Source organism: Rhopalosiphum padi, chromosome 1 (assembly GCF_020882245.1).
Source record: "Rhopalosiphum padi isolate XX-2018 chromosome 1, ASM2088224v1, whole genome shotgun sequence".
Taxonomy (NCBI): domain Eukaryota; kingdom Metazoa; phylum Arthropoda; class Insecta; order Hemiptera; family Aphididae; genus Rhopalosiphum; species Rhopalosiphum padi.
In genome coordinates, this window is record NC_083597.1 from 83,888,863 (window position 1) to 83,908,510 (window position 19,648).

General features: G+C 27.0%; 1 protein-coding gene across 6 annotated transcripts in view; it reads right to left on the reverse strand.

Moving 5' to 3' along the window:
- LOC132917305 (G-protein coupled receptor dmsr-1-like) overlaps nucleotides 1–19,648 on the reverse strand; it is a 101,085-nt gene that overhangs the window by 13,247 nt on the left and 68,190 nt on the right. For all 6 annotated transcript variants that reach the window (XM_060977995.1, XM_060977993.1, XM_060977989.1 and 3 more), the window contains one exon: nucleotides 3,459–3,890. In XM_060977995.1, coding sequence (XP_060833978.1) covers nucleotides 3,459–3,871 — 413 coding nt within the window. In that variant the 5' untranslated portion in view covers nucleotides 3,872–3,890. The remainder of the gene's footprint in view (nucleotides 1–3,458; nucleotides 3,891–19,648) is intronic.

Consider the following 19,648-nt stretch of genomic DNA (forward strand, 5'->3'; position numbering starts at 1 on the left):
AAATATAATAGATATTGGAAAATATCCAAAACTAAATAAATAAACTAAAAACGTACGAGACTGCAGGATTTGAAAACCGATGTGGTTAGATATAAATCTAATAGTTTAGGCCCAAAAGTTATGTAAATGATACAGATTTAATAATAAGTCGTATCGGTGTACAGCGGTTACGATCCGTAAAAGGTATAAATTCAAAAAGGCTTCTGGTTATCTATCTCTTTGGAAGTCTGTCGCTAGCAGCGTAAAGTATATACACCTAAATATAATATATTTGTAGTATATATTGTTGGTTAGATAGTGTGTCGGTTTCAATTGGGTTTCAATTATTGTTTTTCAGCTCTGCAAGTCTTAAGTTATAGCAATACTAAAATCAAATGCATTCGGTGATTAAAAACAATACTGCGGGTTCGTGGCTTCCTATATAGGGTAAGCCTCCCAGAGCGTTTCGGACTTAACGAATACTATACACTCTCGTTGTACATTGTTTGTATTTTACAATTTCTGTGTAGAGTGCGCGAAAACTTTAAATGAGGTATATAAATTGTTTCGTAATAGTTACTGGAGTATGCCAGTAAAACTTAGATTTATAGGAGGGGGGAGCAATTTTTTTAGGGATTTAAATTCGAAAGTATATTGCTGTCCACAACCAACATGTATCGTCTATCGTTGTTCGTTAATCAAAATTCATGATATTTTTTTTATACCATATCCCAATTGAATGCATTTTTTTTTATTTTTTTGGGTAAATCCATCATTATTTAATTATAATAAAATTGATATTATATTATCGTTTTATAATACCATACAATTATTTTATACAGGTTCAAATCTGTGGCGTAATTAACACAGCAACAGACAAGTTGCTGCTGTATTACTTAGTAAAAATAAGTTGAAAATCTAAATTAATTTTTTTAATCCATGGTTTATTATTAAAGTTATTATTTTGTTATTTTTAGGTTTGTCGTAGCTTATATCTATTGATTCATTGTAGTATTTATTGACTTTGGTTAATATAATATTATAAAAATAATATCATATATAAACTTCTATAGTAAAAGAATAAAAATTAGTAAAGTTATAAAACTTTTAGAAAATTAACTATAAAAATGAATTAAAAAAAATTCACTTGTTATTTATAAAGTTCCTAAATTAGACAAATATTTTATGTAAAATAAACCTAATGATTTGATATATACGACTTAACGAGTATGTCTCAAATGTTGAGTGTTTGTAAGTACTTGCTAATGTTTTGTATCCAAATATAGCTGAAGTGACACATTTTGTTAAGGGGTGGTATCAAAACTACCTTGGGCGTTATAACAGTAAATACATCTCAAACAACTATCATAATTATATTTGACTCTTCAAGTCCTAAAATGTTATAATAATGGTAGTTATATTGATATTTTGTTACCTCAAGTGAAATAATTATTTTCTTGGATAGTTGTAGTTGTATTATCTTGAGTAGTTGTTTAATGAATAGATGGTTTAAATATGTTGATATGGTGAACTTTATTTTTATTGCTTTGAATTTCTGATATGTCAAGGAGTATACTCTTTCTTTACTTAGTGATACACTTATTATTATGTCAAAATCTTCAATATATTTTTTAATCATCATATTTTCTTTTCAAAATATAATTGAAATATTTTCATACTTTTGTCTCTTTTTTAGTTGCTATTCAGCCTGTATTTATTTATATCTATTTATAATATATATTATACTACATATGGAGTGTTTCACTCTGTCTTCTTACATACACATCCACTTAGTATTACTGAGTAAAATATATTGTTTTACCAGCCTCCTTTTAACTTTAAAACTTACCTAGTTATTCAAATACTTTAAGGAAAATAAAAGTTAAATTTTTAAAATATTTATAAAATTAACCTTTATACAAAACAATTTTAACTTTGAGTAAGTAAAACAATACATGTTACAAATTCTAATAATTATATTTCAATGTATAATAACATCAATATAGCCATTAGATTTAAAAGTATTAAATAAAAAAATTTATTGGTGGGTATTCAACTTTTAAATGTATTAATGATGTGTTTAAAATTTAGAGTAATGGTTTAAAAGTACCAAGTATAGGTACGTTTATATTAATACAATTTTCTTCTCAAGTATTGTTAAAATATTGAAAATCAATAGTTATGGTTTAAGAACCTGACGCCAAAGTTTAAGGCCTACCACAGACCAAAAAAGCAAAACTGCTTAAAGTTCCTTAATTCATTTTGTTTTAATTGTCTTTAGTCATAATAAGTTTAATAACATCACAATAGTATCGAAAATTAAAAAAGCAGAAATAGACAAATCATATTTGTACTTGCTAACATACCTTCTGCCAAAAAGGACGTTATTGTCCCTATTTTTAAGGTGTTTGTTATAAAAATTGAATAGGAATAAATTTATTTTTTAAAAAGATTATTTTTTATTACTCATACTAAAGCTGTTTTAGTACGCTAAGCAGCTTTGCTTTTTTGGTGTGTGGTATTCGTCACAACGCAAAAAAAAGTCACACTAAAAGTATAGGTACCTACCTAATCAGTTATACTTCTATAACCAATGATAGTTCCAATACAGAAAATATCGTTAGATAAATTATTAAGGCATGGATTTGAATATTTTAAAAATTCCATATTTTTATTTTATTTTTAAGTGTAATATTATTCTGCTTTAGAATATGAAATTAAAACTCTATGTTGTCATTTAAAAAAGTAAAAATATAAAAAAAATATAAGGATAACAAATATTTAAAAATATAATTATTTAATAAAAACGTTGTTTTTTTAACAACTTAAAACTATGTAAAAAAATATATTCAAAAACATGAATACTTTTTGAAATAACGAGTGTTTTATGATAAAATCACCCCATATAGAAAGTTTTAATCTGTATTGTTCGATATAATAAGCATACTCGTATATGCTAACAATGACAGTGACAATGACATGATGATAAACATTTATAATGAAAGAAGCTACTCATTGATGACACTCCCCAATGTATTATTTTTTTTATTATTATTAAATCGTATAATAGAATATGATACCACTTGTGTCTTGTGGTATTACCCACAGTATTGCAGTAGATTGTTTATCACAACTATTATATTAGACAAAAAATAAAATATATGATTGCATGAACCATGTAACCGAAACTTTAAATTAAATATTTATACTCGCAAAGCTAAAAAGTTAAATATTACTAATTTACTATTTTTATTTTTAATGGAATATGGTTTATGGTAAATAAATTGTTATCAAATGTTTTTCACCTAATAAAATAAACACAAATATAAAAATTAAAAAATTTCAAATTTTTAAGGTATTATATTGATTGACGATATCAAATTTTGTGCTCAGAGAGCATTGTTTCAGGGCAAGGTATAAAGTGTAATTAGACAATTTTGAAATCCGTATACCTTAATTATATTTTGCGCCACACTTACCTCCACACGGCCAGGGTGACCGTCAGCCATATGGATATGGTGTGAAAAGCCTGCGAAAAGTCAGAGTGGAGCAAGACGAATAGTGACCAGTTGTAGGAGAAGCGGTCGGCGCGCGGATAGTTGGTCGGTCGGAGGTACATGTGGTAAGCGAACGGCACGTACTCGACCATGACCAGCAGGTCGGCCACGGCCAGCCCGGTGAGTATGGCGTTGGTGGGCGAGACCATTTCCTTGCGCGTCAGCACGGCGATGTTGAGCACGTTCGCAACCGAACCGAATGCGCACACCAGCAGGCTGGCGTAACCGTGGTAGTGGACGTACACATCGTGCATGTCGACCAGCAGATCACCGCAGTACGGCGATATGTGCGCTGCACCGCCGCCAGCTCCGGAAGTCCCGTTACCGCGTTCCATCCGTGAGCGTGAATACCACCTGGAGGAATAGAGAAGAAAATTGAAAATTCGCACACGGAATTATCGTGATGCGGAAACATTCACTACACTATGGCAGACGGTTTGATATGAAAGTATCGATAAGTCTATGGACAATGGTTATTGTACAATTTTTAAAAACTATTAAAAAATAAAAGTGGCAATAATATAATATTTTAAATATCATTATTTTAACTGTTATGTAGGAATGTATGTTACTGTAATTAATATCAGCATGCGCGCTAGAAAAGCAGAAGTGACAGCTGTCTCCCTCGCAAGATTTCTCCCTCCCCATAGATCTTCAACAAAGTGTTTACTTATTTTGAGTGCATATTTATAATATGCACTCAAAATAATAATAAAAATAAATATATTTTATTATTATTGTACGTATATTTTTTCTAATGATAATAAAGCTTTAGCTATAGTTCCTATATAGTTTGTTTTGTGACAACACATACAGTGTCAAAAACGTAACTCAAAAGTTAAAATATTAAAATTATATTTTCTTGGTTTCTTGATATTTAAAAACATTATTATTTCTGTTACTGTGATATTCTAGATTCTTAGTGGAGTAATGAAAGTATTATTTTACGATGATGTGTATTTTTATTTTTTACTTTTGTGCTTGAAGACACTTCTTTTAGCAGAAAAATACTTTGATCATTAACTTAGAATTATGTAGTTTCTAAGAAAATTGATTTTAGTTATTTTAATTAAAACCACTGCGTGTATAAGATACTTTAAATTGTTACGAAAAAAATAAAGAGACAAATACCTACATTTTCATTTTATTGAAATTCGATCGGTAATCATAATTAAAATATCTAAGCGTACAACGACATAATATTATATGATAGGCCCTTACAATTTACATCCTTTATGCATTACAGTAACTTATTTAATGACGAGGTATACTCGACACCTATAACACTGTAAGTACAGCAGAGCGGTTACCTACTTTCTCCCTTTTTTGTTATGTTTAACCTAACCATATATAGTCGGTAAAATTAATACCAGTATGCCAGTATGGTTTGATATAACCATATCCATGATTTCGTGTGAGGATTAATTTCAAAGAATATTCTTCACCTCAATGATGTACCTGGAAATAAATCTGGGGGGAAGGGTCTGAATTCCTAGACCCCTAGCTACGGCTTGCCACTATTGACTATACAAGGGGACCTGCGCGTGCTTATCGTAATGTACATAATGATAGATTTATAGTTTAAGTTTATGAAAATGTCACTGTAGTTTCAAATGAACTAGTTTAACTTATTTACCTGTAGTATACGAATAACATATTATTCGTTATTATAATAAATTATTATTTATTTCTTCAAATAGATTCAAAAACGTATTAGTACCAAAAATAAACGAAGATTTACAGCGAAATATTTAAAACAAACAATAATTATTCATTGCAACTCTTTTTAAAATGTATTTTTATTATATTTTATTTTATTTTATATAATAAATAAGAAAATTCAAAATGTAATAGACAATAGTTGTTAATATAATGAGCACGTAAAAATAGTATCGACTCAATTCGTTTAGATTCTATTAATGATTAAATTTGTCTCTATATATTTATTGCATTTGTCCACATTTCTTTATTTTTTAATGCATTTTTAACTGTTATTTAGTGCATAAGTTCATACATATTCATAATTTTTTTAGTGCGTAGACATCATCCTAACCCCAATAATAATATATGATATGCAATTGTTAATGTATATATCAATGGAACTAATTTTTAGTACTAATTTAAAATTGTAATAGAACTTATTGTCTGTACATTTCAATAGATAAATAAAATATAGCATTATGCATCGTCGTGGTGCTGATGCTGCAACGGGTGTATTTAAACTGTAATAGCCCTTAGCGTGCATTTTATGTGCATTTATTTATTTTATTTAATAGTTTAAAAGTTTAATACCAGCGAGGGATGGAGGTACAGTGGATATTATTATAGAATAATAAAAATTAACAGATAAATATACAATTATTTACATTCATATTAACGTAACAATTTCCAATTTAGAAATCGTATCATAATTAAAATAGTAGTAACTGGAATTATTTTTAAGTCTATTGCCAGTAAATGGTGCACAATTATATATAAGTCATAAAACAATTAATTCAGAATAGTTTACTAATTTACCTATATACAACCAGTAAATCGGATTTTTTATGGCTAAAAAGGTACTAAGCTAATGTGTATACATTTATATTATTATTATCATTATGAATTCTTTCTGCAGAGACCCGTTACCGGAGTGCGGTAAATGTTGAAAAAAAAGCTTCAATACATCTACCCATATACTCATAATATGTATATAGAGCGTTTTATTCGTGCGGTCAGGATTAGCAATCGGAAACCACCGTACTCGCCGCGCAGTCACGTTCCGTATAGTCAGCCGGATAAGACACCCCTTTTTTCGTCACTGCGATCATAATGTATGTCGCCAGTGTGGCTGACGATGCTGTACCATTTTTAGTTGGCGCCGAAATCGTCGAATCCTTTTTTAATTTGGCCCCATACTTATATTATACATTTATTATTTATAATACGTGGCTTAATTCGCGTGTACGATGGCAGACTACGATATATTATATATAATATTATGACGAGTTTGCGTCCCCTTGTGTATAAACCTTCGAACGGAACAACCACAAAAACTCTTCCCGTAGAATATATTATATATATATATATCATGACGCGCAATGTGGGTTGTTAATATTATCATACATGGTGAAAAAATTATGACTCGAAGAAGAAAATAGTATCGTTTTTATTAGACACTATGTGGAAACATATTATCAACAATTAACCATATTATTATTATTATGTACCTATTATTTTGGCCCACATACCATTGTAGTTATAGTTAACACTAATATAGGCACTTGATTTCAGTTTTTTTGCATAATATATATGGTATAGTCTGTATAGGCCATTTTAAAATAATATCTTATAGTTAAGAGCTTTAGCAGTATACTATTATATGTCTATTGTACATTTAATAGTAAGTTGACTATGAGATTTAATACGTAAAAACAATTGGAATTCCATTTTTTAATTTTTCTCTTTCTTATTTATATTTCGATGAGAAATTATTGATTTGTATGATTTCTTAATAACAGTTGTTTTAACGATTATAATTTTTAGTTCTTATGCTTTGGTTATAATTTATTTATACAAACAACATTGTATCACGAAACATCGTCTTTTTGACCATTTTGCATGAATATTGTTTGTTTTGTATATAATACGATTTAATTATATCATATCAATTTTCTCTCGGTAATTGGCTAATCATCCCACAAGTCATAGCAAAAACGTATTTGAAAAGTAAAAAACATACACAATTTTAAGTACAAATACTGGCGAAAATTAGTTTTAAATCACACTTGGGCGCTTACATAATTTTTGTTTTAATACAAAAAATATGCACAAATTTCTGTTCCCTGGCCATGCAACGCGTCTGGATGAATAAAATCCGGAATTCAACTATTTACACTAGCAACGATTAAAATTCACGTCAGGATGTCGGATTTGAGCAATGTAAAAATCATTAATGTCCAGAGCTCAGCGTCGTTTCAAAGTTTAAAGTATTGAAATTATAAACATAAATAAAGATGAGTATGATAAAAAAAAAGTTTTTGGAAGTCGTCGCTATCGCTCTATACCACTAAAGATCGATTACTACATGTCTATATACACCACACAAACGAGGCCGGAAAAGCATGCGCTATGCTTCGAGGAGCGTATTATATAAGGGCACGACGATTCAAAGCAACGACGTAATATTATGTATATTATGCGTTATTGCTATTTGCAGAACGGAACAGGAGATATTTTTTCGTTTGAAAGTTAATTAATAATAAGAGCTCGAAAAAAAAAAAATGCAACAAACCCGGTTATTTAAATATAAATATAATGTAGATGATACGGCGAATGCTGTGTTTTCTCCTTACAGCCAGAATCTTATCTCGCGACAAGCAACGCTATCCGAGATACGTCGAAACGCATTTCATAAGTATCGCGATACCTTAAATATTTGATGTAACAGCAAACAAATATAGAACCGCGATACCGTCACACACACAATGACGTCGTCGTTATTTCAACGGATGAAAAATACCGGTTAAACAGAGCATAAATTCAGTTTTGTATATTATCTAGATATGAATATAATATATTATATTTTTTTTTCTGAAGAGGTGTTAATTTTTCTTAGCGTATAGGTTATTTATTTGATTTGATTTTGATTTTTTTTTTTTTGATTTCTTTCTTTTATTTCTTTTTCTTAGTGTTTTTGTAGAATATTGTTCATTTTCTGTAAACAGATGATAGCTGTACCCACGATGTGTAAAGGTATTAAAACGCATAATATATTTACGAATGTAAAAATGTAAACATAATATTATGTTACGTCGTACGTTAAAATATAAATGTATTATTTTATTAGTAGAAAAAAATGCTATTTTACGATCGCGAGTTATTAATTATTTATTTATTTTTATCCGTTATCTAGATAATTATTTTAATTGTTATCTATTATCTTATCTAAATACAATTTTAATAATGAATCGACTTTTACCGTACCTATTTTTGGTTATCTTTGTACAACACTGAAGAATTGCATAATAATGTCTACATTCTGCGCGGCTTCTGTCGTAATTATTATTTTAACAAGTGTACCGATGAAGATATTTATGTGGTTTTATACAAAATAACAATGGTATCTCAACAAAGAAATATTTACAAAATACAATCTTGATGAATCCATATTTTTTTTTCAATTCCTACTGAGATTTTCTTCTTCTTCTTTTTTTTTTTTGTTAATCATAAATGTAATCTCAAGATGGCGAGTTTTGGAATAAGAAACTCATCGTTGTCTAAAAAATGATGTTTTTTCTTCTTATGTAAAAAGCAAAAAAGCAGTAAAAGAAATAGTCTTATCAAATACCTTACGGGTATTATGCGTCCAAGAGTATTCGTATTTATGAATGATTGGAAGTCAAATAAAATACATTTATATAGTATATAATATTCAGTCAATTTACATTTTAAACTGCCAGTTATAAGCTTAAGACGACATTATTAAATTATACAATATTACTAAGCAATGGACTAAATGTTTGTTTCTTTTAGTCGTGTATTATTTTGAATACATAAACTGTATAATAATTATTGTTCAAAAGTATCTCGAATGGCAGAATAATAAGTATATATAAATTGCAGAAAGGTATTAAATTAAATGTAGAATATTTTTTAATAACTATAAGTGTAATACAATATTATTCTAAAACTTGATGAGAATACTGTTCAACAACAGTATTTCGGGTATATTAAGGTAAATAAATTGGTATTTGATGAAATCTAAAAATATAAAATAATATAAACTAAAAATCTTATTTGAAAATTCTGATTGTTTTTTTTTGCTCTAACTTAAAATGGATAATAAAAAACACTCAGTTGGAATTTCAGATTTCGATTTTAATTAACAGGGTTTATTAAAAGTTTTAATAGTACGTTATAAAAAAAGAATACACAATGGCAGCTATAACATTTTTTTATCTATTCACGCCATTATCAAACTTGGTAATTAAATCGCATACTTGACATTTAAATAATAATTATTAATTAAATTCCACATATTATATAATATTATATTATGCATTTTGTTCGGTTTTTTTATTTCAATTCGACTAACCAAAATAGTAGATATTATGCAGGGAATTGATTTTATCAAAATTAATAAACTAATTAATATACAATAATTTTAATTTATTCTTTATAGGTACTTACACATCATAATATTATGATTGTACATTTGATAAAATATGGGTTTTATTATTTGACAGGTTTTAATTTATGTATTTCATACTATTGCTTTAATATTTGTATATAGAATTAATTGTATACATGACATGTAAACCAACGTTCAAGACCAAAAATATACGACCTTTAAACAAAAACACGGAAATATACCTAAAGGAAATGGAATACTGCTTTAGATGAAACTTAAAGGGAATAATAATTGTCATACCTACTGTATAATAAAGCGATAAATCAAATAACTAAAATAATGGTAGTAATGTAAACACATTTTGTCATTAAATTTAATAGATAAGAGACATTACGTCAGTCGACAAATAATACAAATTTTATTTGTTTAAATTGATTATTTACATATTATTATAATTATTACCCATGTTTTGTATTATGTTCAAAGTTATGCTTTCAAAACTGAGTAAATAAAAAATTGTCATGTACCATAATGTATTTAGTTGTTTAGATTTTAAAACTATATTTAGATATTCTATGTAAATTTTATTGTATGCAATAGACGTTTATAGAAAAGGATGTATCCATTTTGCTTACAAATAAAAAAAGACATTTTTTCATAAACAGATTTTCGACAAGTATAAATTTATTTATTCAAACGATGGCATGTAAAATAATTGACGGTGACGTTTGCGGATTTTGGAGGATAGTGATTATTTAATGTTATTCATAATAATTAATGAAACATTTTACACATTTCAAACATCGTCCCCTATAATACCCGTATCATAAGCATAACTTTCCGAAACTATTTGAGGTAATAAATTTACTTTCATCGACTTGGAAAATTAAAGGTGGTAGGGTTTGGGTGGTATTTTTCCCACATCTTGGGCTTCCCAAGCATTAAAAAAAAGCTTTAACGAAATAATTGTATCAAATCCTAAGTTTCTATAAAAAGTTTAGAAATATTATATACCTCCCGTCGCTGTGTTCAACCATCTGGTTTTTTTCAAATTAATTAATTTTATTACCTATATATCAATATTGATTGATCGTGTGCGCATAGGTCTATGATACGCATTAAATTTTTTTAAATATACACATCACACATGAAATTTTAACTATGGCTTCTATTTATTGATTCAAAATTATTTATGTAATTATTAACAGTCGATAGAACTAGCCATGGAATGAGAAAAGAGAAATGAGAAGAAAATTAGAACAAGGAAATAATTTAATTTATTATTTATATATTGTATTATAATTATTATCTATTTCTAGATAACCCTATATTATTATACCTACCATATTATGTTCTTCTATTACGTATAGAAACCTGGAAAATATGTAATGCATTCTAACAGTATAATTTTCCTAACTACACAACGTTCAATAAATAAAATAAAATAATAAATATAGTTCAAAAAAAGATGCTCGCATACTTAATGTTTCTGATAACAAAAACGGTTAGGTATGTCGGCACCATCAGGCAAAGGTCTCATTTTATAAAATTACACCAATATTTTTTGGTGTCATAAAATTCGAACCTTTGCTGCCCTAAAATAAATCTTTGAATACCCTCTGAATCTCTTAGTTACACAACACCTACGATCCAAATCCTAATGTCACATTAAGAGCAGGTATGATTTACGTAAATTGGACAAGATTTGACGTTGCCCGGCTTACGGTATCTATATGTTTCATGTCAACACAACGAGTCTACGGAGAGAACTGACAGTCAGCAAAAATAATTCAACATACGATAAATCTAGCATAAATTGTTTGAACTTTAAGGTGAGTATATTAAATGAGATAGATAATTTATTGTTTTTCAAGGAAATACTTATTATACTCAAAATTAATAATCAATAAATCTATAGTTATTAAATTTCCTAAACATAAATATAATTATTATCCTTGTCGTTTTTGTCATTTCAAATAATTAATAGTATTTAAGATTTATACAATAATTAATGTTAAAATTTAATTAAAATTAAAATATGTTTTTCTATTTATCACTGGCATACTTTTAGTTGTAAACTGTTCAATATTTAGTTAAACGGTTTTTTTTTTATTTTTTTTTATCAAATACACTTTCTACTAAATACAATACAATGAACCAAATTGAATATTTATGCAAATTAATTCTGTCAATCTTCAAAGAGTTATTAGTCTTAGGGTCTAGGGATGTCAAATTGCATTAGAGTGTCGTAATTCCACATTTCAATTGAAAATCGAAAATTTGTCTTTTTTGGTTTTAACTTAATCAATCCAGTTGTTTCAAAATATTCTAAAAGTTAATTTAAAATTGACTTTATATATTTTTGTAAAAAGTTTATTATCTAAAAGTTATAAAAAAATTGTATAAAATAATCTGGATGCGTATGTATGATAATTTTAATATTTAAAATAAGTATTTTGATTTAAAAAAAACGTGTTAAAAATCTGTACTTTTTAGTTTGTAATTACATTGTTTTTTATACCAAAAAAAAAAAAAAAAACGAATGAATATCAATATAATTTGTTTGGATAAAAAAAAATAATACAAATATAATTTGTTCGAAAACTTTGACAAACCGTTAACTACCACTGACTGCTGCCGGTATTTTATAAAAGGGTTGTGTGAAAATAAATTATTAAAAAAAATCGTCATAAATTAGTGTTAAATGTTGATGAATGTGAATTGAAATTAAACGATTTAAAGAAAAGTGGCGTAATTTAAAAATATTAATAATGCATGGGAATCACATGAATAATAAAAGTTTCTTCTTAAAAGCTCTTCTTATTATAAATGTAATGTATAACTTATCAAATTTGGGTTCAGCGAATCATTTGTTGGTTTTAATATTCGAGTGAATAAATCTATTATTAAACTTAAAGGTAAAAGTATTATTTCTAAGGCATACCTTTTATTGATATTATTTTAAACTTTAAAACTGAATAATAACTATTTATGTTATTGCAATCTTAATTCATAGCTTTTCTCTCCTCGGTATTTTGTTCGTGAAAAGTGCAGAATAATTTTAATAGGAATTACTTTCTGTATTTTCGTCGTTTAACTATATAAACAGCCACACAGTATAATTGTTGGTTAATTTTTTTTTTTTTTTTAGTTTAAAATTTGTTTCATATTTTTATGTAATACATATTACTTAAAACTAATATTCATAGTAATATTTTTTAATAAATTAAAAACATAAATTATGTAGATTTTTCGTGTGTAGAGCGTAAATTATGCACACCATGTGTAGTGTGTACGGATATGTATTTGCTGAATATTATAAGTGTCTAATTTATTAATTCATCAAAACAATTAATTAAAATCAAGACAAATTATGATGATCGTCTATAATTTAAAATGTATTATTGTATTCTAATTATTAAAAAAAAAATTATATCTGTCGTACTTTTTACTGTAAAAATTATTGCGTGACTATTTTTATGTAACCTTTTCCAATATTAATTCTCGAAAAATTATATTTCTAACACTATTATTCGAAACTTTTTATGGAAAACAGTAAACACCGTCATTAACTTACCGTCATTAAATTACTTTTAGTCTACTAATTAATATCGTTCAAGTATAGGTATTTAGCAGTATTGACATATTAAATATGTACTCATAATTGTTTTATTTATATATTTAAACAAGTATTTGCTTGTGGGCTGGCTATATATTGCACGACGTTACGCAAATTGCGCGATAGAGGAAAAACGGTCTCGAAGGAAATGGACTATGGTTTATAAAACTAAACAGCATCGAACTTTTAATTACCCGTGATTATTGCTTTCTCGCTTTACTTCTGCATAATTATTGTTCAACTATCTTCTAATCGGACAACTATTAAATAAAAGAACTCTTTAATTGTTCGAGAGCATTATACTCGGCTCGAATTGAATTGTTATCTATTATTTCGTAATACGTATTCATTAACAGATGAACGCATATATTATGTTGGAATTAATTATACGAGTTTCGCACATGCTCTAGAGTTTTTGGACGCTGTAAACGGCTTATCTTAAACGAAAAGTGTCTAGCGACAATTACTACGCGATGACACGATGCTCACCATCAATGGTGATAAATTGCTTTTATAAAGGTACTACAGAAGCGGTCTACCAAAATTTGAGCCGTTTATTGTGTCCGGAATTTCGCATATATACAGGTATACCTACGTATCACTGTGAGTTTTTCGCGTACGACGGCACCTTTCGTCCGAGCGACAAATTATTTTTCATACGCGATTTAGACAGCTAATGAGAATATATTCCGTCGAGTATGCCCCGCTATTGACCTATTATACTGAAAGTCGGTGTGTCACAGCATTTGATGGAAATATATAATATTATATTATACGGCGAGTACCATTTTATAGTTCTGCACTGTTTTAAAGAACAATCGACCGTTTAATTATGAAACCGAAAACGAATAACCTAAAACCAAATCATAATTGAATCCCTTTTGTCGTTGTTATCGAGTCGAACAGTCCGTCAATTCAAAAATAATAAAAATGATCAGAATTAATAAGTAAAACGAATTCCTGTATTACAGTTATTATTAATATTACATACAATCATCGATTGGTGGCTAGTTATAAACTTCGACAGTGAGATTAGATCAGGCTCGAATATTCAATATGTGCAGTGGACCTTTGGTTGAATACTTGAATATATATATTAAGGTGCTCCATTTTTCTGTATTTACTGTCAAATATTTACAAGACTTTGTGGGTCCTTTGGGCTGCAACCCGCTCACTCTTCTCCCACAGAAAACCGCCCTGGGCTAGACGGCGTCGTCACACAAGTTCACGTTTCAGTGGGTCTCGATATTATTTTTCTTTACACGATTCGTCAATTGTGAATCGAATTAGAATCAGAATTTCTGGATGACAGCAGTGTTCAAAATGTTCTACGACACCGTTATTCCTATTATTATTATAATTTATTGTATTGCATGCGATACAGAAGTGACAATATCATGTGTGCAAGTATATTATTATAATGTGACATTGTGACGCGTGTGAAAGTATACGTCATCCTGTACAGTTGTACAGATGCATGTGTACTCGATGTACAGACGGGTCAAAAGGATAACATAAAAAAAAACCAGTGACGTTCGGTTGTCACGTTTATTTTGTGCGGGTTACCGCGGTCTAAAAAAGTCTTCGCATCCAGTCCTCCGAGCATGATAGACAACATGTACCATCGATAAATACACGTGGCGTACAGAACGTTTTCCATCGTTGACCGGTCGCTACTCAATTTACACGCAATATATCTAGTTTACAATGACGTTGAGTCTACTGTACTATAAAATTGATAAGTACAATGTTTTTAAACGAGCCGTACCACATGCAGATCAGTTGAAAATAAAAAAAAATCGAAATTACGATATACGCGATTAACGCTAGTTCTCCGCGTGACCGTTGGCGCGTAAAACTTGGACGGGGACGCTAAAATTATATAATATGGGGTGCATTAAAATTCTTCTCAATCAGAATTTTAGCCTTAAAACGGTTATTATGAAATATCAACGCGTAAAATATTTTCAAACCAAGAACAGACATTTTAATTTTGAAATAACGAAATTATGCCCTAGCATGACAAATTATAATAATTAACCTCGAACAGTTCAATAAAAGGTAAACTTTAAACATAATTCTAATTTATTTATGTACCCAAAATTAATGTATTTTTTACCGATATGGTTCAAATATAATTTGTTATTGTTGTTTACATTGTATGGAAATAAAAGTAACCACATATTAATTTATTGTTATAGAATAACAGTATGGAACACACATGTTTGGTACACACAGTTAGAAGATAACCATCTATTATAATACAACTATAATATGAAATGATTCATTATTATTTTACATATTATGAAAATCAACATTTCAAAAAACATTAATGTTTTCCAAAATATTTCTATTATATAATATTTTAAGTCATTACAAAATAACATTTTTAGAAAAATATATTAAATTTTTTACTCTTTCTTATTGTTATTTATTTTTTTTAAAGTTTTCTTACTGTTTAAAATGACATAGATTTTTAATTTCATATTCTATTCTGAGTATTTTGATTTATAAAAAGAAATTTTGGACAACTATAGTTAATTATTAATAAGTATTTAAAGTTCAGATAAATATAAACTTTAAATACTTATAAGTAAATTACTTGTCTAAAAATACATTTTTAAATATCGAAATATTTAAAAAAAATAATTTGTTTTAGACAATTTTTCGGACCATTTAAAATTATAGAAAAAAAATATTTTCTAATACAATAATAGCTTTTTAATAATCAGTATTTTATGTTAATTGACGTATCACCCCCCGTATAAGATTGCATTTTCTATGCAGTGGTATACAAATATTTTTTTATTATTATTACCTTTACTCGTCTTTTATATTACTACCTATTTAAAATGTTAGGAGGTTTTTGTTTGTACAGTTGTTTCGTAAAAGTATATGTAAAGTTTTATAGAGCTGGTTTGCATGGTATATTTTTTTAAATTTTAAAGTGTTTGATGTAAAGATGAGTAATTTAAAAGTTCAAAAAAATAATTTGTAAAGTAGTTTTTAGCATTGTTTTTATCGCGTGTAGTAACAAAGTGGACGTACGTTAGTTTCGCATGCAGTGTTGTAGTAGGTACGGCGTGCGCACTACACAATACTGCTAGAGCTGTGTCATCGTCGGCACGGGTTTTATAATAATGGACGGTGTAGTAGCGCTGGCATTGATTGTAATATTCGCATAGCTATATAACAATATGTTTACACAGGTTAGATAGAACTTTAACTATAAAATATATTACGAACACCGTATAAGAAAATTATATAAAAGCACTGATTGAAAATATTCGATTTTTATTTTATTTTATTAAACATTTTTTGCAAAGTTTAACGAATATAAAATATTATTGTGATAATATAATGTTTAAACAATTTAATAGCTATAATAATTTTAAAATACGTTAAAGATATATTATTTATTTAACTATCATATACGGGCCATGGAAAATGGTAAATTTTACAAGGGACGATATTATACCTCGTTAGTCTCTCTCTCATTTTGTACATATATGGCTATTAAGATTTCATCTTTCCCCAAATATTCAAACTTTATATTTTTGTAAATTGATTTATTTTAATTTTGATTAGATATTTTAATATGTAATGTCAAGTAAAACCAATCCAATATCTACAGTAATAATACCCCGAAAACTATAGATGTCTAGTGGCGCTTAATAATAATAATACGGCGCTGATGTGGTCACAATCTTATAACTTAAAATATGATGTTTTAATGGTACCATATATTTCGTATGTCGTGGATGAAATTTTGTTTTCTCTAAACAATTTCGACTAAAAACTGTTTTCATAGAACGCAGCGTAAATTTTTGAAAACTTAAAAAGTTAAATGTGCGACTATTATGATGTTATTATTATTTATTACACTGTTTTTAGTTTACTCTAGAGTTTACAGTTATGTCTAATAATTAATTATTTTTGTCTTAATATCAGTGTATATGCTTTAATGAAACTTTAAATAATGTTTTGCACTAAAAACCTACATAAAGTACAACCTACTATAACTCTATTTTCTTAGAAAGGTAGCGTACAAAAATATTATTAATATATAATATAGTATTATTGTAAAAATAAATGAATTCAAATTTTACGGAAATCTAACTTGTCAATAACAATTATTATTTTAATTTCTACACAATTTGATCGTGTAGTTATCGTTCTATTCTTCAGTATTCAATGATTGTAACTGTTTTTCACGTTCTATATAAATAAATACAGAGCTTCAACTTAAAAAACAATTTCCCCAACTACCTAGAATCAAATATAAGTTTGACCCTAACCGAACAGCATGTTAAAGGTTTCTACATAAAAAATAACTAATGTTTTCAAATAAAATATGTTACATAATCTTTTTTTTAATTCGTTAAAAACATTTTAAAATTAAATTAACCACAATGATGTAGATATTTGAAAATTGTAAGTTATCTTTAAAGGAGTTGTTGTTAGCGAATCAATTTTGTTTATCCTCTCGTAACATCCTTGAAAGTGTATTTCTGATGCACATAATTCCTTATTTTTATTTAACACTTTTTAATTTAGTCTTATAAACCGAATGCATTATGCATACAAATTATAGATGAGGTTGCACCCAAAAATCAAACAGTTTTGACCTAAAAAGGTATATACTCGATAGACAAATACTTTATCGGTTCATTGTACAACAAAATATACACTATTTTTAATCTACAGACCAAAAATCCAGAAAAGTATTTCAAACGTCGAAAACTTTTAGCAAGTTTATTAATAGGTTAAGTAGAAGTACTAAATTTTATTTTAAATTGTAATATTATTATCACCCAAAAATGAATAAATAACTTATATGTTTACAAATAAGATTAAAGTGTTATAATAATATCATATTAAAAAAAACAATTAATAACTATAATTTAACTATCATGAAGAGAATTTAGTAAAATTCAATATATTTTATATATTATTTTAATTAAAATAAATATATAAATGATAAATAATATATTTTATATTTAAAAATATATCCATTTTTAAGTAATTATATTTTTTTTTACACAAACTTAAAAAGTAAGTATGTGGTTTGATATGTATTTTACTAAAAAAAACATTTAAAATTTTAAAGTGTGCAAGTTTTCGATTCAACGCTAATTAAATTATTGCATTTCAGTCTTAGATTTTTAGTAATAGAAACAAGAATAAAAATGAAATATATTTTATATTTAACGATGTATAATTAAATAAATAATGATTTACAAATAAGTACTCATAAGTATTCGTATTTCTATACATTATATATGGCCTGCAACAAAATGTTCTTGTAAATGATTGCGACTTAGGACGTTATTAGTATATAACCTGCTTTATCAGCATTACTAGGATTACATATAATAGTGTGTAAAACAATCATAAAATACGTTTATTATATTTTAAAATAAATGTATTGTGCGTTTGTTAACTATAGTATACTTTTGTTAGAGGTTGAGCTACGTACATAAAAAATCATTATGTCTTTTTTAAGACAAGTGAGGGTTAAAGGCTTATTATTCTTTTGAGAATTGGCTTACCAGTTTTACCTTGACTTATTACAAATAATGAACACCCATCAACTCAAAAGACGAGAGCTTTTTATTTCAATATTAAATAATAGTTTAGATTTTAAGTTTAATAAGAAAATTATGAGATCTAAAATTATAGATAAATTATACGAAGCAGTGTTTGGGCTTATGTATTATATACATGGGTATTTTTTTTATATAAGTAAAAGAAGTTTAAAAAGTAATAAACTAAAAGTATTACTTTGGTAACAACACATTTGTTAGTTTTATAAAACGATCAAAAAGTACAGTTAGATCATTTTAAATTTAAAAAATTTATTAAATAAACTTCTAGAAGCTGACGATGATTTTGTTAATGATATAACTTTTTATATACAACAAAAATAAACATTATTTCAGTAATAAACTGTAATTTTAAGAAATAATAAATTATATTTTTTTTATAAATAAAACTAGTACAACGAAAACAATTAGATACTGAAAAATATAAAAAAAAATTTACTTTACTTTAAATAAAATAATTAATCAAAAAATATTTACTGAAACATGTTTTATATTGACAATATGATTAATAAGATTTCAGGTATAAGTCGCAAAGACAAAACAAAATCTAAGTCTAAACGTTTTATGTTTTAATTAATAAATGTTTTTTTTTTTTAATTTAAATCTCTTAAAGTACTTAAGTAAAAGTATACAAATACATAATACTTTTTTAAGTACTTAAATACGTATTTTAAATATTTTCAAAAAAAGTAATTGGACAAAGTATTTTAAATACTTTCTCTGTATTTAAAATCATATTCTAATTTTTAAATACTATATCTTTTTAGTTCATATA